General features: G+C 43.5%; 1 protein-coding gene across 2 annotated transcripts; it reads left to right on the forward strand.

Annotated features, from left to right (window-relative positions):
* On the forward strand, positions 1-22714 carry LOC128417051 (solute carrier family 2, facilitated glucose transporter member 5-like). 2 transcript variants are annotated; one of them, XM_053395239.1, is made up of 13 exons: positions 3-389; positions 864-1273; positions 2937-3032; positions 4639-4793; positions 6746-6870; positions 8037-8189; positions 8284-8409; positions 9743-9930; positions 13662-13772; positions 16819-16920; positions 20006-20081; positions 21354-21481; positions 22453-22714. In XM_053395239.1, exons 1-13 carry the CDS (start codon positions 236-238, stop codon positions 22624-22626), a joined length of 1998 nt encoding a protein of 665 aa, XP_053251214.1. In that variant the 5' UTR covers positions 3-235; the 3' UTR covers positions 22627-22714. The 2 variants fall into 2 exon arrangements, with proteins under 2 accessions (XP_053251215.1, XP_053251214.1); XM_053395240.1 differs by lacking the exon at positions 13662-13772 and having other exon boundaries at positions 1-389.

Genomic DNA, 22714 nt, shown 5'->3' on the forward strand with positions numbered 1-22714 from the left:
ATTATATTGGAGTCCAAATGACGACCCTGCAAGAAAGGTCAATGTTGTTATCCTCGCGTTGCAGAAGGAAGAAGTAAGGCTGCGAAAGAATGTGGTCACACTATGGATATTCTGTGCAGGGGACTTCCCTATTCAGTCAGCTCACCACAATGTTATTCTAGTTCCATCATGCCAGCAACCAACCCATATTAAATTGCTGTGACAATGTGATTCTAAACTAGACTTGTGAGCAGGGATGATCTCAGAACCCAATTGTCAACAGCTTCCTGGAACCTTCTGGCCTCCTTCCTCTGATTGGCTCTCACAACACAGAGTTCTGAGAGGTTTACTTCAGAATAAAAGAAGGCTTGACTCAATACTCCACTCCTCGCCAGTAAGAGAAAGCTACAGTAAGTCCATGTGTTCTTTGCCTGTTCATCCTCTCCATTCATGTCCTGCATAAGATGAGGAGGCTGCCTACAGTTAGATTTTATATCTATCCAGTTCAGTGGTTATTTAAATGGTGTCACAATCTAGGAGTCCAAGGTGAAGATGGAATTCCATCAAAGAAAAGGAAGGAAGTATCCAGCTTCTGCTTGATCATTTTCCATATTTGGACTTTAGCTAACCTAATCTAGCACAAAAATTAGCTACTGCCTCATGCCAACAGATGACATAATCACTCCTGCTCTGAAAACAAATCCTTGAATTCCAATGCCCTGTGCCTCCAGTCCCCCTACAATCCTGGTGATCTCTGTAGGATAAAATCCCAGGCATGACTGTTAGACATACTAACTAAATGGAAGAGCCTCAAAACTTATGGATCTGTATCTGTGAAACAGATGGTAGGTCCAAATGAAAAGAACTCTCTTACTTCTTGACAGGTGAGCCTTCTTTCTGGGCTCCTACACAAGAAACTATGGATGAAATAGAGGAGGTAGACAATGAAACAATCAACACCCAGATGAGTTCAGAGAAAACAACCAACATCCGGGTGAGTTCGGAGGAAACAACCAACACCCGGGTGAGATCGGAGGGAACAACCAACACCCGGGTGAGTTCAGAGGAAACAGCCAACATCCGGGTGTGTTCAGAGGAAACAGCCAACATCCGGGTGAGATCGGAGGGAACAACCAACACCCGGGTGAGATCGGAGGAAACAACCAAAACCCGGGTGAGTTCGGAGGATACAACCAATACCCGAGTGAGTTCAGAGGGAACAACCAACACCTGTGTGAGTTCGGAGGGAACAACCAACACCCAGGTGAGTTTGGAGGAAACACCCAAGACACAGGTGAGTCCTATCAATCCAAACTGATGTGTAAATGTTTTCCAGATTCTTATAGGTAGAACAACTCATAATACATTTGGTTTGAATTAGGCATTCTTAGGGTAGTCCCAATGTAGAAAGGAAAGATACTATGGGTTGTTCTAAATCTACATGATTAATATGTTAGTTTGGTATAATAAAAACAATCGATAAAATAATTTAGAATACCAGCTGGGTTTGAAGCCCGTTAAACTTAGTTACATGACCTGGTTCCCTAGCACAAAATACTGTTTTAAAGGCACATTCTCCATCTGCCAGATTTAGGCAGCTGCATGCTTCATCTGCATAAGATTATTCCCTAAATGTTGCCCAGTTTAGATCTGAATCTTGTCCTTATTCGCATTGTATTTATGAATATTTCCAGGAATGTGGCTGTCCAGATTTAGTAAAATCCTGTGATGGATAAATTTATTTCTTGGGAGGATTAAGTTCAAAACTGAACCTCCCCCCACCCCTTGAGTAGTTTCAGTGTGATGGGCCAAAACTGGTAAGATGGCAGCTGGGTTTGGGGGGAAGTTCCAGGGCCCCATGGAATTTACAACCCTCATTTCAAGGCTGGTACTGAAGTTATTAATGACACTCATCCATTTCTAATCAGTGATATCTTGCAGCTGGGGCTTGTGACGGGTTTTCATCTTCTGATTGGACTGTAAGAGTCCAGTTTCTCGACTCTTGGATTGGTTGTGGAATGAAATGGGTACTAGAAATTAATTGTTAATATGCTGATCATGACTTGGTTTACTTCCAACAAGGCACCAGAAACAATGTGCTCTCTGTATTAAGATGGAGAAGGAATATGTGGCAGGAGTAGTTAGAAGTACATCCATCACAGCTGCAGCAGGGAGTGCTAGTGTGCTCTGCCCACTAGCTGGATGAGGAAGTGGTGGGAGCCAACCACCCAAGATACCCTCCAGGGAGGGCACAGAAGAAGACAACTTAGATCCCAGAGCCTGGTGGTGTGACACTGAAGAGCAGTCTGCAGAAGGGATGAGCTAGGAGGTGCTAGAAGCAGGAGGTTTGAGCGATCAAGGGGGGGTCAGGACAGGAGAAGGAGGCCCTTCCAGGACAGGGGGAGAGGCTGAGAGTCACAGTTTGTGAGCAGACTCGGACAGAGAGGAGTCCGAGGTTGACCCTGCTACACAGCAGCAGGACAGTCCCAGTCCTGCTGGCTCTCCTCCCACTCTGACACCCCTCTCAAGGAAAGTCCTGCACATTGCTGAGCAACAGGCCAGAGAGGCCCAGAGGAGGAGCTCAGCCTCTCTACATAGCCTCTGTCTGCTTGGAAGGGATCCAGACTGATAGGCTAGAGGGGGATAGGCAGAGCTAGTGGTCAGTTTCAGCTATGTCTTTGCTGGATTAAGGCAAACCAGATAACTCTGCTGTGTGCCTTCTGTGTGTGTGCCTGCCCTGTGATTGACCTGGCTCCCTGACAGCTCCTTGACACCCTGTCACCCTGCTTTCCATGCACTGAGGGTGGACATCAGAAAAGAAGCACATACACTGTCAGGAAACTGAACTGCACAGATAGTTCACTCATGATCTCGTGGAACATCTACACATGAGCAGCTGTTCTCATGTATCTGACCTTGTGCAGTTTCATCACAGTACCTGCTTATCCTTCCTGCAGGAGTCGTCAAAGTTGCTTATTTGGGTCTCAGTTGCTTCCTGCCTCCTATCACAGTGTGATGGTTACAACATGTGGCTACTCTACTCTCCAACTGTGGTAAGATGGTGCTGCAGTGTAGCTGGCTTATTAAAGCAGCAGTTATTATAGGGCTTTTACACTGTTGAGGGCCACATTCCACCTAGGGTAATTTGAGGGGGGCCACATACTGGAAGTAGGGATGGAAGGATCTGCCTGTTTTGGTTCTCTTGGTTTCTCACACACCCCAGTCTTAAATTTGGTTCCCCACATTTCTGTAGCAAGATGCTTATTTTCTGTTTAAAAATCTTCATGAATTTCCAGGCTGGTTATTTGTGCCTTTTTAGGGTCAGATAAGCATGGGATACAATGATTTGGTGTTTACACAGTGTAGCATCAGAGTTGCAAAATGCAGAAACACAAGAATCAAATTATTCATTGGCACATTGATATATAATCCTATATAGACTTCTGCAATTCCTATTGGAAAAATACATGGAACATCTAAGGCAAGAATCTAATGTCAAAATTTCCATATCAGTCGTGACCCTCCTGTGCACGCATGTGGCATGTGAATGTGCACACGCATGGATGCACAGTGAGAACGCACAGCATCTCTTCCACTTCACCCCATTTCCTTTCTAACAGCTCCACCATAATGTAACAACAACAGCAACAACAACAACTTTAGCATTTATACCCCACCCATCTTGCTGGGTTGTAAACACCACTGAATTTGTTTGTGTTGCAGCTGATCCATAATTCATAAACTACACCCATTTTTAAAAAAAATATATTAAGTTTTGCAAAAGGGGATTGTTATGTTATTAATGCAAGCTGCTTCACAAGCAGGTACCCCAAACATGCCTGAATTATTGAGAAGTTTGATAAATGACAGAATGACATAAAGCTGGGGACAGCTTTTGTGATTTCTGGGACATCGCAGATGCTCACCTTGTGCAAGAAACTAACTTTTTCACTGTGAATGAGGCAGAGTCATTCCTCATCCCGACACTCCCACTGTCCATCCAGCATTGGCTGCAGCTCCCTGCCAAAAATTTGCTGTTTTGTTTGTTTTTTAAACATAGGACAAAAGTCTTAAAGGATCTACGCTGGCTCCCAGTATGTTTCCAAGCACAATTCAAAGTGTTGGTGCTGACCTTTAAAGCCTTCAGGGGCCTTGGCTGTGTATATCTGAAGGAGTGTCTCCACCCCCATCAGTCAGCTCTGAGGGCCTTCCGGCAGTTCCCTCACTGCAAGAAGTGAAGCTACAGGGAACCAGGCAGAGGGCCTTCTTGGCAGAGGCACCCTCCCTGTGGAACGCCCTCCCATCAGATGTCAAAGAGAAGAACAACTACCAGACTTTTAGAAGACATCTGAAGGCAGCCCTGTATCAGGAAGTTTTTAGTGTTTGATGTCTTAGTGTACTTTAGTTTGTTGGATGCTGCCCAGAGTGGCTGGGGTAACCCAGTCAGATGGGCAGCTATTGATGAAGATGATGATGATAATGATGATGATGGAAGCTTCCTCATAGTGAGTCAGGCCATTGGTACATCTAGCTCAACAGTGTTCACACTAACTAGTCATGACTCTTCAGGGTTTCAGCCAGGTCTCAGCCTCTCAGCTTTTGCTGCCATACACTCTGCAGAAAGGTCCTAATGTTGAATGTTATGTGCTTCTCTCCTAGTTCCTGCATGACTTGTATAACACAACTATGTTGGAAGAGCTTGGAAATAGAGTAGATTCTAAGCTGGTCCTGGCCACTATCCCTGTGGCTTTATTTCCATTCGGAGCTATCTGTGGGTCCTTTCCCGTTGCTTGGCTGATGGATAGATTTGGCAGGTATCGATATAATCCTTCAAGAGGTGAACTGCATTTCCTAGCATGCTGAGGGGATGCAGAAATGGGTGGTTGCTGCTGACCTACATCCCCCAGTAACATCTAATAAAAGATAAAATGCCGTCAACTTTGTTAGTTTCATTCCACCTGCCCAAGGCATTCGACCAAATGGAATGGGATTTCAAAGAAAGGCAAAGGAGATGATGTCAGATAATTTTTATATTTCACTAAACGTTTCAGGGACGCGGGTGGCGCTGTGGGTAAAACCTCAGTGCCTAGGACTTGCTGATCGCAAGGTCTGCGGTTTGAATCCCCGCGGTGGGGTGAGCTCCCGTCGTTCGGTCCCAGCTCCTGCCCACCTAGCAGTTCAAAAGCACCCCTAAGTGCAAGTAGATAAATAGGTACCGCTTTATAGCAGGAAGGTAAACGGCGTTTCCGTGTGCTGCGCTGGCTTGCCAGATGCAGCTTGTCACGCTGGCCACGTGACCCGGAAGTGTCTCCGGACAGCGCTGGCCCCCGGCCTCTTAAGTGAGATGGGCGCACAACCCTAGAGTCAGACACGACTGGCCCATACGGGCAGGGGTACCTTTACCTTTAAACGTTTCAGGGAGTGTTGTATGGCAGGGAGGAACAGAGTCCTGGAATCTTACCTGATCACTTTTAGCTAGCTAATTGAACTTTGTTTTAGGGTGGTGGGAACATGCTCTCCAAACACAATATAATCCTATAGACACAAAATTAGTTGAAACCACATTGGTAGGTTTATCTTTCACTACACTAACACTACAGACAGAACAATATTTAAGTATTCTTATTATTAAAAGGAAGTAGATTGCACACAATTTGGATAACTGAGATTTCGGAAGGGGTAAACATTTCATCCTGGATTTGCATATCTTAAGAGTCACCTTTAGGGTAGTTACCCAATCTAAATTCTTTAACCAGATCCCCACTAAAAGAACAACATCCATTGAATTTCCCATATTGTGCATTTGTTCAGTTTGTTTCTAGGCTTTTGCTGTGTTACTCGATATTAGGGGTATAGCCTGCTTTTGACTGGTTAGCTTCACAATATAGTTTAATTTATCCAAGCACTTTTTAAACTGTTCTGTATAGGTAAAATTTCTTCACCCAAGCCTCTTTAGATTCAAATATAAATGTTTCAAATGTTTTTGCCAAGCAGCCAAAATTTAGGGTGATATATCCACGGGAAGAACTTGGAAAAGCTACAATTTAGGCAATGTAACAACTTAGGCAGACAAGATTTTTTTTACAGAAACATTTTTCTCAGTATGGCAAGATCAAAGGAAGTCAACCTTTCAAAATCACTTTTCATTATTATTATTTTTAACCAGTGGGACAAAGCTGTCCAGAGATTATAGGAGCCCTGCTAGAAATAGTTTCTTCAGGCTCATGGTTCCCCAAACTTTCAAATATTGGAAGCTTTTATATCTATTTGGGACTTAAACCATTGGAATTAGAGTCTGAATCTTGGGTGGGATGTTGAAAACCCTTAAAGTTGATTTTGATTAATTTATTTTAGCGCTGTTATGTCCATTCAGTTCCTGGTGTAAATAAGGTGGTGTGCCTAAAGTATCTGCTAGCATCAGGACCATGTTGTAATCAGCATTTAAGTTAGCCAGATCCTTACTTTTTATTATGATGTTTTTAATATTTGGGTAGTTTCTAAGAACCTCCTCTAATGGTTCCAGGTCCAATACAAAAATAAGGAAAACCCTGTTTAGCCATGCTTGAGATGTTTCGTGCGTCCCAGTCATTTACTCTCAAAATATCAGTAGAGTTCTCCCGATTTGAGAAATGGAATGAGTGATGTGACATCCCAAATTCAGTCTAAACAGTTGAAGTAGGAAGCACCATAACTCCCTCCCCTCCTCTTTTGATAGTACCTTATAGTCATTGGCATCTCCTCCCTCAACCCCGCCTGTTTTTTTCAGGAAAGGTGCTTTGATGATAGCTGACATTTTGTACATTATTTGTTCTGTACTATTGGGTATCTCACACTTGATAAGAACCTATGGATACAGCCTCTTTATCAATTTCTGCTTTGGATTATGTTCAGGTAGGTCGGAGTCCTGAATTTATTGGCTTGCCTTTTTGTAAAAAGAAATCATCCTGAAATGCACAACATTCATCTGAGCTGATTTCAGGGACCAGCTGGATGATGGGGGGGCACCAGCCAGGGAACCCCCAAGGGAAACCTCAGAGGAGGAAGTCTCAGAACTTGGGGATTGGTGGTGGGACACCGAGGAGAGGTCAGAGGGAGAAGAGCGGGAGGAGTTGTTGGATGCTGTAGGGGCAACAGGATTTAGTGAGCAGGGAGAGCCTGTGACAAGGAGCAATTCAGACTCAGATGCTGAAGCAGAGAGCGGGCAAGAGGCTGCAGAAGAATCCTGGGAGTCTTCTTGTCTTACTGTGACAAACTCCCCTCTCCCTTAGTCTCCAAGGACGTGAAGAACGATGTGTGGGGTGGATTAGATTAGAGATTAGATCCCAAAGATCTGGGATGTGGTAATTATACTAATCCACTCCAGTGGGAGGCAAATATTGTTGATTTATATTTTCCACCCGCCCATGCCAACATATTCAATAGTAAATGATGTTGAGAATGGCAGTCAAAATATCATTTGTGGAGTGTCAGGTTGGCTACTTTTCTTCTAACTTTTCTCTAGCCATCACAATTAGTTTAAATGAACATATTTAATTCCAGTTCTGGAAGATGAACAATCTCTGGCTTTGGCAAGCAGCTAGGGAAGAAATCTAGTAAGAGGCAGCGGCTGAGAAGACCTCTCTGCAAGCCTTTGTGGGGCTCAGTTTGGTTTAAGTTACAACTGGGCAACATCTTGGTGTCTATGGCGTCAAGCGCTCTGGCTTTTGGCAACCAGCCAGGGGGAGAAATCTCCAAAGTTAAGAAGTAGTCACTGAGAACACCTCTTTCTGTAACTTTGTGGAGCCTGAAATGGTGGGGAGCTACAACTGGGCAGCAGCTCTGTAACTATGATGTCAAATATCATCTCTCCATGTAACTTGATCCAGTAACCTCTCATGCAAATTGTGAAGGACAGCATGACATTTTGCAGATGTCTGTGGGGGACCTCTTAAATTCATAAGGAGTTAACTGCATGACTCATTGTGGCCTTCTGTACCACACAGAGTTCTCTAAATATGTTTCTGTACACCGTGTCACAAGCTCATTGTAAATTATATTTTGATTTATCACCTAACCAGGAATAACCTTCTGTGTTGTCTCCATATATCTTGGGGAAATCTCCCCTATACACCTGAGGGGACGCATAATGATGATGCACAGTCTGTTTTCTTCTTTTGGTGTTCTGTTGGCTCAGATACTTTCTCTCCCAGAAATTATTGGGACCCGAAAAGGTAATTCAGAGAAATTCATCCTTTGACTTACAGCTTTTCAGAAGTTCCACCTCAGTGTTTTCACGTTATCAGTCACTCTTATTTTCTTTCACAGGTTTACCAATTCTGACAAGCATTTCTGTGGTCATGCCATTGCTTCAGGTCTTTCTACTGCCCTTACTTCCTGAAAGTCCTAGGTATCTCTTCATTCAGAAGGAGGATGAAAACAATGCAATAAAAGGTACTGGGACCTCTAGGTATGGGCACCATAAAGAGCTGTGATATCCCTTCAGGCTGAAGAAACCTCAGGCACCTTTGGCCTGTTGCATAATTCAATCTAGGATTATCAGATCATTTATGTTGATAATCCTCTCATTAATAGAGGGTCATCAACAGCCTTTCATAACAATGCACATACAACTGATATATAAATATACTTTCCTTTCACACAACTATTTAGGGTATAATAATAATAATAATAATAATAATAATAATAATAATAATAATAATTTATTATGTATACCCCAACCATCCGTTTCTCAAACATTAAAAGCTTCCCTAAACAGGGCTGCCTTCAGTTGTCTTTTAAAAGTAAACTAGTTGTTTATTGCCTTGACATCTGATGGGAGGGCGTTCCACAGGGCGGGTGCCACTACTGAGAAGGCCCTCTGCCGGGTTCCCTGTAACTTGGCTTCTCGCAGCGAGGGAACCGCCAGAAGGCCCTCGGAGCTGGACCTCAGTGTCCGGGCAGAACGATAGGGGTGGAGATGCTTCTTCAGGTATACTGGACTGAGTCAATGGTCATTGAATGGCTACTTGCAGTGATGGCAATAGTGTCAGAGTCAGTACACCTCTGAATAAAAGTTGCTGAGTATTGTGAGTGGAAGAATGTGGCTTTAAGCTACAAGAAAGGAGATTCCAAATTAAATGTTCAGAAAAACTTTCTGACAGCAAGAGGTATTCGGCAGTGGAACAGACTCCCACGAGAGGTTGTGGGCTCTCCTACCTTGGAGGTTTCTAAGCAGAGGCTGGATGGCCATCGGTCATGGATGCTATAAACATGATGATCCACCTGGAGTGATCCAGTGCACTATGTTTAGGCTCTGAAATAGAAAAATAGTCTGCTTGTTTTTTAAATCAAGTTTTCAAAATTGCATGGGGATGTGTTCTGGGGTAGGGGGAGTGAGGGCATCGTCGTCGTGTTGATTGTCTCCAGTAATGTAAAAGGAAGCAGCTAATATCCTTTGTGGCATGTATGGAAGTATGAAAAACAAGGGGAATTCTAGGAACAATGAAATTAACAAAAAATACTACACACATGATGTTGTGTAATAGTTGCAACAATTACAAATACAGAAAGTATCCCAATACAATTTCCTCAAATACCACAAATTTTTATTAAGAGATTTCCAAGATTGCTTCCTTGTGGTTCTGAATTACTCCCAAGCGTTCCAGAGAGATTAAACCCTCCAGACTTCCCCTTTCCAACTTCCTTTCAATCAATCTGCTTATTTATTTATTTTAGAAGTCATCCCTTTCAAAGTCTAATCCTCTCTGCCTCTGTTCACACCCAGTACTGAAGAAGCTGCGAGACACTAGCGACGTGGAAGATGAGATAGAAGAGCTCCAGCTGGAGGACATAATTGAGAAAGACGAAAAGAACATGGATTCACTTAAGCTAATGATGACCCCAAGCCTAAAATGGCATGTCATCCGCATCTTCGTCTTGATGGGTGGAGAGCAGCTTGATGGCCTCAATGCAGTAAGGAAAGCAATATCCCAAGTTGTTAGGAGGTTCAACCATGTAAAATGAGAATGTATTTCACAAAAAGGTTCAGAAGCACCAATTGTCACTGCTTGTCTCTGGGAATGGCCCATGTTGATTCACTCAGGCCTGCTCTGTTTTCTAGATTCTATTCCAGGGATCAAGACTATCTAACCACCCTTAAGGGGAGGCCTGTGGCACACCTTGTGTTGGTGAATCCCAGTTTCAATCAACTCTAGACAGCATTGCCAGTGATATATAGATATATCCTGACAACACCCAGGATGCCTCAAGGTTTCCATCTTCACCCTAGTGGATGTCAGGGACTGACTGGATGAGGAGGACTGGTGGAAACCACCTGACCAAGAGCCCCCCCCCCGGGAAAATGCAGAGGAAGAGGATTTAGATCTGGGATCCTGGTGGTGAACAAATGGACACACCTTAGAGGAGGGGAAGAGCTGGGGAGTACTGGAGACTGGGAGCTTGGAGGAGGAGGAAGAGGAAGAGGAAGAAACAGGCAAGTGCCGCAGCACAGAGCTAAGACAGGAATCAGACTTAGCAGTGTCATCACAGAGCCACCCTGACAGATTTTCTGCTGACAGCCTGTGTGCCCCTACTCCCAGAAAAATGCATCTATTGCATGTTACTGAGCACAGAGCCAGGCGGAAACAGAGAGGGTCCCTTGGGGCTCACCGTAGACAGAGGGAGGGGCCTGACACAGAGGGATAGGGAGTGAAGTGGGAGATACAAGCCAGTCTGAGCAACTGCTTCAACTAGACAGTAGCAATCTCAGAAGTCTCAATGTGTTCTCTGTTCTGCTTCCTTAATTTAAAAAAACTAACTAACTGAAAGTGAGATGTGTGTCACTGTCTTTCTCTGCTCTGTGAATGACCTGACAGTGTATCTACTGGGAAGATGGCATTGCCTAGGATAGAGGCAGACTATGGTCTTTCAGATTTCAGTGGCACCCTGTGCAAGGTCAAAATTCACCACCACTACCCTCCTCTTGTTTTCCATTCTGTGAATGCACTACTTCATAGTTGTAATGCCCTGCGGCGCCCTCCTCAGCTCAGCACCCGGTGTGGAGGAACTCTGCCTCTGCCTAAAAGTTTATAGATTTCACAGGTACAGAACACTAAAGACATCAGGGTAATGTAGAATGAGGCATCACACAGTTAGACAGATTGGAATGATTCCTTTAAGTTTCTGAAATGTTAATGGTCTGACATCTAATGTGAGATAACATGATTCCCACGTATCAGATTAACGTATGGTTTGGAATGCAATGATCTTTCAGGTTCTGCACTTGTTGAAATTTTGCAATATGTTTCTCAGCTCAGAAAAATGTACCAGGTGTTTAAATATGCATCGAAAAAGGAATATTTGTGCAGAAACGTCTGGTTTCCAAATTAATGCAGAAATAGTACAGAACAGATTTGTTAATGAACACACGTGAAGTTAAAATGGATGGGAAATGAACTGATATGTCCATTATTTGACACAACATCACCATGTTCTGCATTTTCCTGTTTCAATTCATTTTCTCAGCTTGAAGGAAAAGAGGAAAATCAACATGATAATGTTATAGAATTATAGAATTATGGAATTGTGGAGTTGGATGAGGTTCCAAAGGTCATCTAATTCATCCCACTGCAATGCAAGAGTCATGGCTAAAGAGTCCCGGACAAATGACCACTCAATTCCTGCTTTAAAAGTTCCTGTGAAGGGAACTACCACCTTCAGAAATACTGTTCTACTGTCAAAGAGCTCTTACCATCAGAAAGTTCTTCCTAAGAATAAAATAATAGAACTGTAGAGTTGTTAGGGTCCCAGAGAGTCATTTAGTCCAACACACTGCAATCTCAACGAAAGAATCCATGATGGATGGCATCCATGTTTAATCACAACCCCCCTTTTATCTTCAAATATCTAAAGGGCTATCACATCTAAGGTGGAGCAAGCTTGTTTTCTGGTACTCCAGAGGGTAATACAAATAAGCCATGTTAATAGCTGCTTACCTCAGGGCTCCAAGGGGTGGGCCTTTGCTGTCTGGTGTAGCCATGCCACCAACACCAGTGGCGGTGGCATGGTTTGTGCGGCCAGAAGGAGGTCAATTAAGCTTCACGTCCAGTTGTGTGAATCTGAAGTGACAGGGCCCCAGGCCAAGGGCCAGTCAGGAGGGTCCAGAAGCCTTGGGCATGTGTGGAGTGATGCCTGGGCTCTGGTATTTTTACCCAAATACTCCCAACCTGCCTTCCATGCTCCAAGTCATGGATTTCTTCACAGGTGGACATATCCTTTATATATAATGCTACTTCTCTTTCCTTCCTGTTTGATTAGTTCATACCCCTCAATTACTATATTCCAACCATGAGTCTCATCCCATTAGGTTTCATAAATGCCTATTATATCATATTTGCCCTCCTGTTTTAAGAGCTCAAGTTCATCTTTCTTTCCCATGCTCTGTGAATTAGTATAAAGAAAACTGAATCTACAAATAATTCTTTCCAGCTGCTTCCTTCTGATTCCTGTGTATTAGCAGAGGCCAGTAATATTGCTCCAGTTCCCTGTACATCAATGCCATGTAACAATCTTTGAGAATTCTTGGACAGCAGATTAGGTCCTTGCAAACTGCAGGTGGACAAACATTGTACCCATCTTCAAAAAGGGAAAAAAATAAGACACAGGTAACTACTGACTAGTCAGCTTGAGGTTGATACCAGGAAAGGCCCTAGAACATTTAATTAAATGGCCAGTGTGTGAATATTTAGAAATGGGTGCTGTGGTGACTAAGACCTAGCATGGGTTTCTAAAAAAAACGAAGGCATGCCGGACAATCTCAATACTTTATACAGAGAGAGTTGTAAACTTGGTGGATCAGTGGAAAGCTGGGGACATAGTATATCTTGATTTCAGTATGGCTTTTGACAGAGTCCCCCGTGATATTCTTGTGGAGAAGCTGGTAAAATGTGGGCTGGATGAGGCCACTTTTAGGTGGACTTGTAGCTGCTTGACAGACTAATCCCAAAGAGTGCTCACCAATGGTTCCTCATCATCCTGGAAAATAGTGACAAGTAAGAGTTGTTTCTGATGGTAAGAGCTGTTGACAGTGGAATGGGCTCTCTTGGGAGATGGTGGACTCTCCTTCCTTGGAGGTTTTTAAACAGAGGTTGGATGGCCACCTGTTAAGAATGCTTTAGCTGAGACTCCTATATTGCAGATCGTTGGGCTACATGACCCTGGAAGTCCTTTCCAACTCTACAGTTCTATGATTCTATGTCATATATTTGTTTTACTCTGCTTTTTGGGCAATGATGCAGTTCAGGGGATACCTAGTTAACATCATCACTTTAGACTTAGATTTTGCAAAGGAGGAGAACCAAGTCAGGAGTCTCTTCTCTTTGGTCCCTTCCAACGCAACAGTTTTATGATTTGATGTTGAATTATTTTCCATCTTTGTCAGTCACTAAAATTAAGTCAAGCATGGCAGGCATATGTGGAAAACGACAACTCTGAAGCACAGGACTTGCTACTTAAAGTGTTGAGTCAATTATACAGAGGAACCTAAATTAAAGGACTTCTAGGTTAAGAGCAGCTGATATCCAGAAAAGAACAACAGCAACCAAAATAACCAGAAAATGAACTCTAGGATTTCTCAGAATCCCAGGTCACCATCATGTGCTTCTTCCCCTCACCTAACACTTTTTATTGTGATGGTCTGATTTCAGGCATACTATTATAAAGAGAGAATCATCTCGCCTACAAAGTCAGATATTGCGGAAATACATCTACTTTTGATAATCGGAAGCACTGTTTATTCCTGTGCAATTGCATTATCGGTAAGTCTCCTCTACCTTTCCTCTCACTTTCTAAGTCTTGAAAATGACTCTTCTTCAATAGACTGATCCTCACTGCCATATTATTATATATTATAATATGTATTATATATGTATTACATATATTATATCTTTTCTGCCATATTATTTTCTGTGCAGCAGCAGCTCTCCCACTCTCCCAAAAACCTGGGAATTGTAGTTTTATGGGGTTTTCTAACTATTCTTTCTAAGACAGGCATGTCCAAAGTCTGTTTCGGGGGTCTAATCTGGTCCGCCGGTCAGTTTAATCTGGCCCCTGTGGCAGTTTATTTCCTGAGGTAAAATCCTAAAAAAAGCTCAACAGCTTCAATCCTAAAGAAAGGTCAACAACTTTGGTTGGCCCTTTGGTCGTCCCTCACGCATGTTCACTTCATCATATCTGGCCCTCTTGAAAAAAGTTTGGACACCCCAGTTCTAAGAGAAGCCCTTAGATTTAAACAGATTGCATGGCTCCATGCTTTACTTGGAACTGTCCCAAGGGTTTTTTAAAAAATACTTTGCATGTCCGTGTGTTAGAAGAAGCAAGAGCTCCTGTCTTTATGTACTTTATTCTGAAGCATTAACTATTTCATCAATGTACTCTAAGGGGAATTGCCTTTTTTGCCTAAATGGCCTACTGTATGGAGAAGATATAATAATAATAATAATAATAATAATAATAATAATAATAGTAGTAGTAGTAGTAGTAGTAGTTTTTATTTATAACCCGCCCTCCCCAGCCAAGGCCAGGCTCAGGGAGGCTAACAAGCAATAATAAAAACAAGTTGAATGAATACAACTTAAAAACAAGATTAAAATACAACATATTGAAACATTAAAATATTAAAATGCAGCCTCATCACAGGAGGAGAAAGGAAAAAGGAAAAAGAAAGAGGGGGAGGGAATCAAATTGGCTCCAAGCCAAAGGCCAAGTAGAACAACTCTGTCCTACAGGCCCTGCGGAAAGAAATCAGATCCCGCAGGGCCCTGGTCTCATGAGGAAGAGCGTTCCACCAGGCCGGAGCCAGTGTTGAAAAGGCCCTGGCTCTGGTTGAAGCTAATCTAACTTCCTTAGGGCCCGGGACCACTAGGGTGTTGCTATTTGAGGCTCTCCATGGGGCATACCAGGAGAGGTGGTCCCGTAGGTACAAGGGTCCTAGGCTGTGAAGGGCTTTAAAGGTCAAAACCTTTTTTGGTTTTGATATATCACCCCTATCTTACTATCATAGAACTACAATTCCTAAAAGTCCTCTGGAAAAGGGAATTAATATTAGACCAGTTTAAGTCTGTGATACAGATGTATCCATGTGGCTACAACCCTATACCTCTGGAGTAGCCAACAAGCTGCTCTCTAGATGCTGTTGGAATACAAAAAGTGCTTTATTTCTATGAAAAAGGTGCCGGTACACACCATGCCCCCTATCTCTCCCACCTCCACCCGGCTGCCATGTGCATGCCCACCTGCTTGCTCCCCCCCCCTTGCCTGAGACTGCTTCTGCCACAGTCACCACCACCACTTCCTGCAGTGGCAGGCACAGCCTCCCAGAGGCACTTTGTCCTCCTACTTCACCGCTTCCCACAGTGGCACTTTGGCGCGACCACTTTTACGATCATCAAAGCGTACCTGGCAATCATAAAAATGTTGCGCTAAAGCACCTCTGCTATGGTGGGACATTCTTACGATTGTCAGGCACCTTCCTGGAAGGCATTTTGGCAACTATTCAAATTTAGTCAGGCCACACCTGGAATACTGTGTCCAGTTCCGGGCATCACAATTTAAGAAAGATGTTAACGAGCTGGAATGTGTGCAGAGGAGGGCAACTAGGATAGTCAAGGGTCTAGAAGCCAAGCCTTGTGAGGAACAGTTGAAGGAGCTGGGTATGTATAGCCTGGAAAAGAGGAGACTGAAGGGAGATATGATAGCCTTCTTCAAGTATCAGAAGGATGGAGCAAACCTGTTTCTACCTACTTTGGAAGGTAGGACTCAAACCAATGGCTTAAAGTTGCAGGAAAGGAGATTCCAACTAGACAAACAATTTCTTCTTCTTCTGACAGTAAGAGCTGTTTGATAGTGGAACAGTCTCCCTCAGGAGGTTGTGGACTCTCCTTCCTTGGAGGTTTTTAAGCAGAGGTTGGCTGGTCACCTGCCAAGGATGCTTTAGCTGAGATTCCTGCATTGTAGGGGGTTGGACTGGATGACCTTGGGGTCCCTTCCAACTCGTAGATTCTGTGATTCTATGATTCTAACTGTAAAAGGGTCTCACGTCGGGAAGTGGTGGCAGTAGGATGGTGGGGGAAGAGGTGGTACATACAGCCTCAAAAAAAGCCCTGAAGACAACTTACACCATTCCTTACTATTGGCCCCGATAGCTAGGGTCGATGGGAGTTGTAATCTCACTACACATGAAAGGTATTTTGTTGGCCAAACATGCTACATATACTTACCTGGGATCAGAAGGGCTTATCTCTGAGTGGATATGTAGAGGATTGCATTGTAAGTCTTAGCTTCAGGTCCTTTTTCATTTAAGAGCCTTGACCCCCGACTGTGGTTGTCTAGAAACAAATTCAGTATGCCACACTTCAAAATCTGCTGTTCATATATGCATTCCTTCTCACCTGAAGGGTGTGAATAAGCCCCAAGATGTCCCTTGTAACTCTGTCTTTAAAAAAAACAACAACAATTGTTTACTGTTTTGCCCTATGCTCTCTCTGCTTTGATTTGTAATTCAGGTTCTAGGCAAAACTGTCCAAAACAAAGCTCTCCCATTACCCATTTGCTATAACAGGGAACAAAAAATAATTAAAAAAAAATCAGATGCCAATTTTCCTCTTTTGACCAAAATTATGAAAATTTATGGAACAGGAGCCCCTCCAGAGTGAATGAAGCCTGTTTTTCGACTACAGCTCCCATCATCACTAGCTAGCAGGACCAGTGGTCCCAAACCAGCTGGAGGCCCTAGTTTGGGAAACACTGTTTTAATGTACTGTTGTAACGCCTAGGGTCCCTCTTTCTTGTCTCTATATTCTCTAGATGTATCTGGCTGATTCTAAGGGGCACAAGTTTCTGCTTCTCGTTGGCTCTGGGATCTGCATCGTGACCTGTATCATGTTAACCATGTCACTGGATTTAATGGTTTGTAGTTGGTAGATTTCGAGCTGAGAATCATTAAATAGTTTGTGGTTTGGCCCTGCCTCCCCCTCCATCTTTAATCTGTATCATGCAAAAGCTCCACAGCCAATGTTTAAGTTGGCTGTAGATGTGACAGGACATTTCTGTAAGAATAATAAAAACAAGGCATATGAACAGAGGCATGGACATCCTTCTGATTGGTTCATCTGTAGAAGTAGACTTGAGAGAAAAGTTGCATTGGATTTTTAACCTTTAGCTGAATTTTGTACAAAGTCTTTAAGTGAATGAATAAGAACATAGTTTCCCATTGATAGATGTTTCCTGTGAAAGTTACACAAATGTTAGATTCAGAGGCAAGAGAGGCCTCCTTCATTCTATGGGTCAACAGTCAGTGTGGTGTAGTGGTTAAGAGCGGTAGACTCGTAATCTGGGGAACCGGGTTTGCGTCTCCGCTTCTCCACATGCAGCTGCTTGGTGACCTTGGGCCAGTCACACTTCTTTGAAGTCTCTCAGCCCCACTCACCTCACAGAGTGTTTGTTGTGGGGGAGGAAGGGAAAGGAGAATGTTAGCCGCTTTGAGACTCCTTCGGGTAGTAATAAAGCGGGATATCAAATCCAACAGTTCTATGGAACAAACAGTGGTAACTGGAAATATGGGAGCTTACCTCACAAATGTCCCGTTTCGAACGAGACATCCCAGATTGACTCTAGTTTCACTAGAACGTGGGACCCAAAGACACAGGTTTTTTTGGTCCCACACTGTGGTGCGAGTCAGTTGACTCGCAGCAGAGTGTGGGACAAAAGAACAGAATGACCGATGTACTTATGGAAGCTGGTGCCACACTTCTGGGACTTAACACAACAGGGACCCAAAGAGAGCAAAACCAAAAGGGACATATCCTTTGGTTGCACATTCTTTTGTTTCCACACCTTCACTGGCTGTCCCCCACCCCACCCCCTGGCACTGCTGGTATGCAAGCGGGCAGCAGGTGGCAGGATGGTGGGGGTCTGTATGTGTCCCAAATTGCCCTCCCAAAATGTGGGGGGGGGGATGTGGGAAGTAGTATGTGTGACAACCCTTCAGGTGTTGCTACATTCCTATTCTCATCAGTCTCAATCAAGCATGGCCAATAGTTAGGAATGTTGCGTGGCAAGGTCCTGAACCCTCCCTGATTGTAGAATAAAGACACTTGACACCAGAATTTAAGATAATGGGCTGAAAAAGGCCACAACTTTATTGGTTACAGAATGTGAGTGGTATTGGCTTAGGCATTTGAACCAATGACTATATCTGACTCCTGCCCACCTGCTGGGAGTCTAATAAGGGTTAACCACCGATAGGGGGAGCCCTGTTGATGCACATCAACTAGGAATTTCCCCAGGGTCACCGATAGGGGTCGTGCTATCAGACACGCCCCCCCCCCATTCCTTTAATGGAATACCCTTGAAATACGAGGGGTAGGCGATGGCCGCCACCTCCCACCAAATACTCCAATGCCTTACCACCAAATCTTACACAAGTTGTGAGGATTTGCTACGAGGTAGGTGAAAAGCCAAGTGGCTGGTGCCAATTTGCAAAGTGGAAAAAATTCCTACCAGGCCCCTTCAACAGGCAACCAACTGAGGTCCATAGCAAGGTCAAAGGATAAGGACCTAACCATAGGGAGGGAGGGAGAACTGCACAAGTGGGAGAAAGGTAAATGAGAGCGAGAGCCTGGCCGCGGCTTGTTTAAATGGGCTGAGCCATGCCCCCCTTGGCCGAACGGACTGGCTGATATAAAATGACGCAGCCAGGAGCTCCCTGTGACTCAGAGCTACCTAAGCCCTGTCTTCATGGGTCAAGCTCATGATCTGCTCGCAAAGTCAACTCCCTGCGAGGAGAATCGGCTTTGCAAATTGTGGTCCAACAAAATATGGAGGGCACCACGAGGACTCCACCTGGAAATTTCACTAGCAGCTTGTTCACATTTAAGCTTGATCACACCTACAATCCAAGAATTGCAGAGCTGGAGGGGCCACAAGGGTCATCTTTTCCAACCCCTTGGAATGCAGGAATCTTTTGCCCGTTAGCCTCCTTAGTATGCACACAGGCAGATTTTCAGCTGGAGCTGAAGACCAAATCTGACTGTTTTCATTTGTACCATTAGGTGTTGCCTTTTGCCTTGTCCCCCATCTTCCAGTCTGCAGATTCAAATTTAATATTTCACAAACAGTGCATGTGTTAAGGAATCAGTTGAGCAGTAGACATGCCTTTTAAAATAAACTGTGTCCAAAGCACACATCCAGGAATTCCCAAGTCAATATAACCTTTGCATGGGCACCTTTTGTTTTATTTTCAATCTTAAAATAAAAAAAATAGGCAAATAGGCATTTCCCGTTCTAACACAGGAAGATGGTCCTGGTGGAAATCAATAGAGTCATATAATTTGAAATCAGCAGGAAAGCATTAATCAGGAAAATCTGGAGAAATACAGTGGTACCTCTGGTTACGAACTTAATTCGTTCTGGAGGTCCATTCTTAACCTTGAATCTGTTCTTAACCTGAAGTACCACTTTGGCTAATGGGGCCTCCCACTGTTGCCGCACCGCCACCGTGCAATTCCTGTTCTCATCCTGAGGTAAAGTTCTTAATCCGAGGTACTACTTCCGGGTTAGCAGAGTCTGTAACCCGAAGTGTTTGTAACCCGAGGTACCACTGTAATTGTTTTTCTGTATTTAATTGTTGTTGTTGTTTTAAAACATAAGAAGACAAAAATATACTGCTGCAGAGATTTTCAAAAATAGGCACTACCCAAAATAAAACTGGCACCATGATGGTGCAAGGTGCATGGGAAGGATAATAGTCAGAATGGATGCTTCATCTCATAGGTAAAAAGAGAGAGGAAATGTGCCCATTATCTTAAGTTTTTCAAAACTTATTCGATTCACCTTGAATTGGTGGGCGAGGGGGGAGGGAATCCAGATGTTCAGGGAGGAAACTCATGGAAAATGAGCTGGTGGACAATCCTACCTTAATTGGAACACAAACATTTCAAATGCACATTAAACTCAGCTGTGGACAATAAACACGACCTGCTTTCTCCAACAGAAATATATCCCACATATGGTGCTTGTAAGAAAAGTTTTGGAAAACATATTCATCTTTGGACATGGTATAGGGTCAGGTAAGTGCTTAGATGATATTATTATTATTATTTGCTGTTGTTGTTGTTTAGTCATTTAGTCGTGTCCAACTCTTCGTGACCCCATGGACCAGAGCACGCCAGGCACTCCTGTCTTCCACTGCCTCCTGCAGTTTTGTCAAACTCATGATGGTAGCTTCAAGAACACTGTCCAACCATCTCATCCTCTGTCGTCCCCTTCTCCTTGTGCCCTCCATCTTTCCCAACATCAGGGTCTTTTCCAGGGAGTCTTCTCTTCTCATGAGGTGGCCAAAATAATAATAATAATAGTAATTATTATTATTATTGTTGTTGTTGTTGTTATTATTATTATTATTACACCACCCTTCATCCATAGATCTCAAGGGATACTGCCAGGGAGACAGAGGTCCATCTGAGCCCCCAAGCCAGCTGCCGGACGATCCAACGATCTCCCGTAGACACGCAGTACCAGCAATTAGCGACACGAAGCCTCAGAAATAGATTGCCACATTCTTAGGCTGGTGCACACTCTATCAGCAGAATTCACACAGCAAAAGATGCACAGCAGGAGAGCATATTTACAGTTTATTCAGCGTTGGTAAGAACAAAGAAAAACATGACCGCCTGCTCCGGTCTGCTCAGGCAACAAGAAACGAAAGCAGCTGACAACATAAACATCCTGTGAACAGGAAATACGCAGACTCTGTGACTCACAAAGCCTGCTCCCTTTTAAGGTGGAACGGAAATATCCTAACAGTTCACAACATAAAAATACAAGATAAAAACATAATATACACAACATATGTTAAACACATTTAAAAGGCTGTAGGGTGTTAATCAGCCAAAGGCCTCATTGAAGAGGAATGTTTTTTTCCTGGAAACTAGAACTTGGGTGTCATTCTTCAAGAAACATTTCCGCTTTCAGTGTTCCAACATAGGTTACTTATATTTTTAAGTTCAATGTTCAGGAATGCATGGAGGCTCTGAATACTGAATATTACTGCAAAAGCTGAAAAATGCAGGTTATACATAGTTCCATTAACAAGTTGTTTCAAAACCTGTGCAATCCAGGGAAAGCATTCGGTCAGGAGACAAAAGTGCTAAGTGACTAACAATGCTGTAAAGGCAGATATGGTGCTTGCTGTGCTAGAAGGACAGGTTTGCTTATTTGTGGTCTTTGCATTGTGTTCTTTAGATGATATGAAAGATATGAATGCAGTAGATAATCTAGTGAGTCAAATAAAATAAAATAAAAGTGGTATTCAATGCCCTAAATCATTTCTGTCTACCAAGGTTCTATTTCATCTGTAATTGTGGTAGAGCTGTTCCTTCAGTCATCCCGGGCCTCAGCATTTGCGATTGCAGGATTTGTGCATTGGCTCAGTAGGTTTCTTATAGAATTCATATTCTTTTACATTGAGGTGAGTCGTTTTGAATTTCCGTTTGGTCGTAAGTGCGGTAAAAAAAGCTCAGCCCTTTATCGCACCATTATTGTTTCCCCAAACCCACAAATGAAGCCATATCCTTGAAGTTATTTATCTGCCATTATTTCTACCCTTCCCCCAATCCAGCCAGTGTGTTTTGTTAAAGTTGAATGTTAAATCATCTCAGGAATCTGCATATTTTCCAATCAGGTTCAATGCAGTGATGGGGAAACTCTGCCCTTCCAGATGTTGCTGGACTGCACCTCCCAACATCCCTGGGTACACCATCCTGAGATCATCATCATCATCATCATCATCATCCCCTGCCCATCTGACTGGGTTGCCCCAGCCACTCTGGGTGGCTGGCATATTAATTGAATTAATAATAATATCCATGTGAACACCAGCACCTTCCGCTCTGCCACGAATTGTTTAGTCATAGGAAAGAGATATATTCTGCTGGAAGTGGCACAGAGTGGCTGGGGAAACCCATATGGGTGGTGTATAAATAATAAAATTATTTATTTAAGGAGAGCAACTCTGCAGATGCTTCTCCAGAGGAGCACCTGCCTGTAATCTCTGCCTGCATTATTGACCCACACAGTCAAACTCTTTCATGCGCTCTTTCAGTGTCCTGGACAGAGCCCATGGTGCCTCCTAAGACAAGAAAGCCATAGCTGGCTTCTTTGGGTGGAATTGCCGATGGACTTGTAGCAAGCAAGCAGGAAGGAGCCAACCCTGAATGCGCACAATAACGTAGAGCAAAACAGAGATAGGTCAACCTGGGTTAGGTGGGCGGGGAGCTGGTCCAAAATGCACCACTGCCACCATTTGTGGCAAATATCTGGAGGTCTGGTCTTGAGCTCCTTGAAGGGTAAACTCCAAAAGAATATGTGTGTGACAAATAAATAACCAAGATTCTGTTTCTTTCCTCCCTTTCTTCTGCCCCCTTTTTGTTCCATCTCTAGGCAAGTATGGGAGCCTATATCTTCCTTCTCTTCTGGCCTGTCTCTGTAGCTACCTTTTTCGTTATCTTCAGGATTATACCAGAAACAAAAATGAAGGCCTTTGTACAGATCAGGAGATCCATGCTGATCCCGAAGCCCAGGAAGAAACAAACCAAGAAGAGGAACATCAAGTAAAAACTCAGGAAGCATCCTATGCAGTTTATTTCGTTGTTTGTGTATATATTAAATAGCTTTTTTAAATAAATGAAATTATTCAAAGAGC

The sequence above is a fragment of the Podarcis raffonei genome, chromosome 7 (assembly GCF_027172205.1).
Source record: "Podarcis raffonei isolate rPodRaf1 chromosome 7, rPodRaf1.pri, whole genome shotgun sequence".
Taxonomy (NCBI): domain Eukaryota; kingdom Metazoa; phylum Chordata; class Lepidosauria; order Squamata; family Lacertidae; genus Podarcis; species Podarcis raffonei.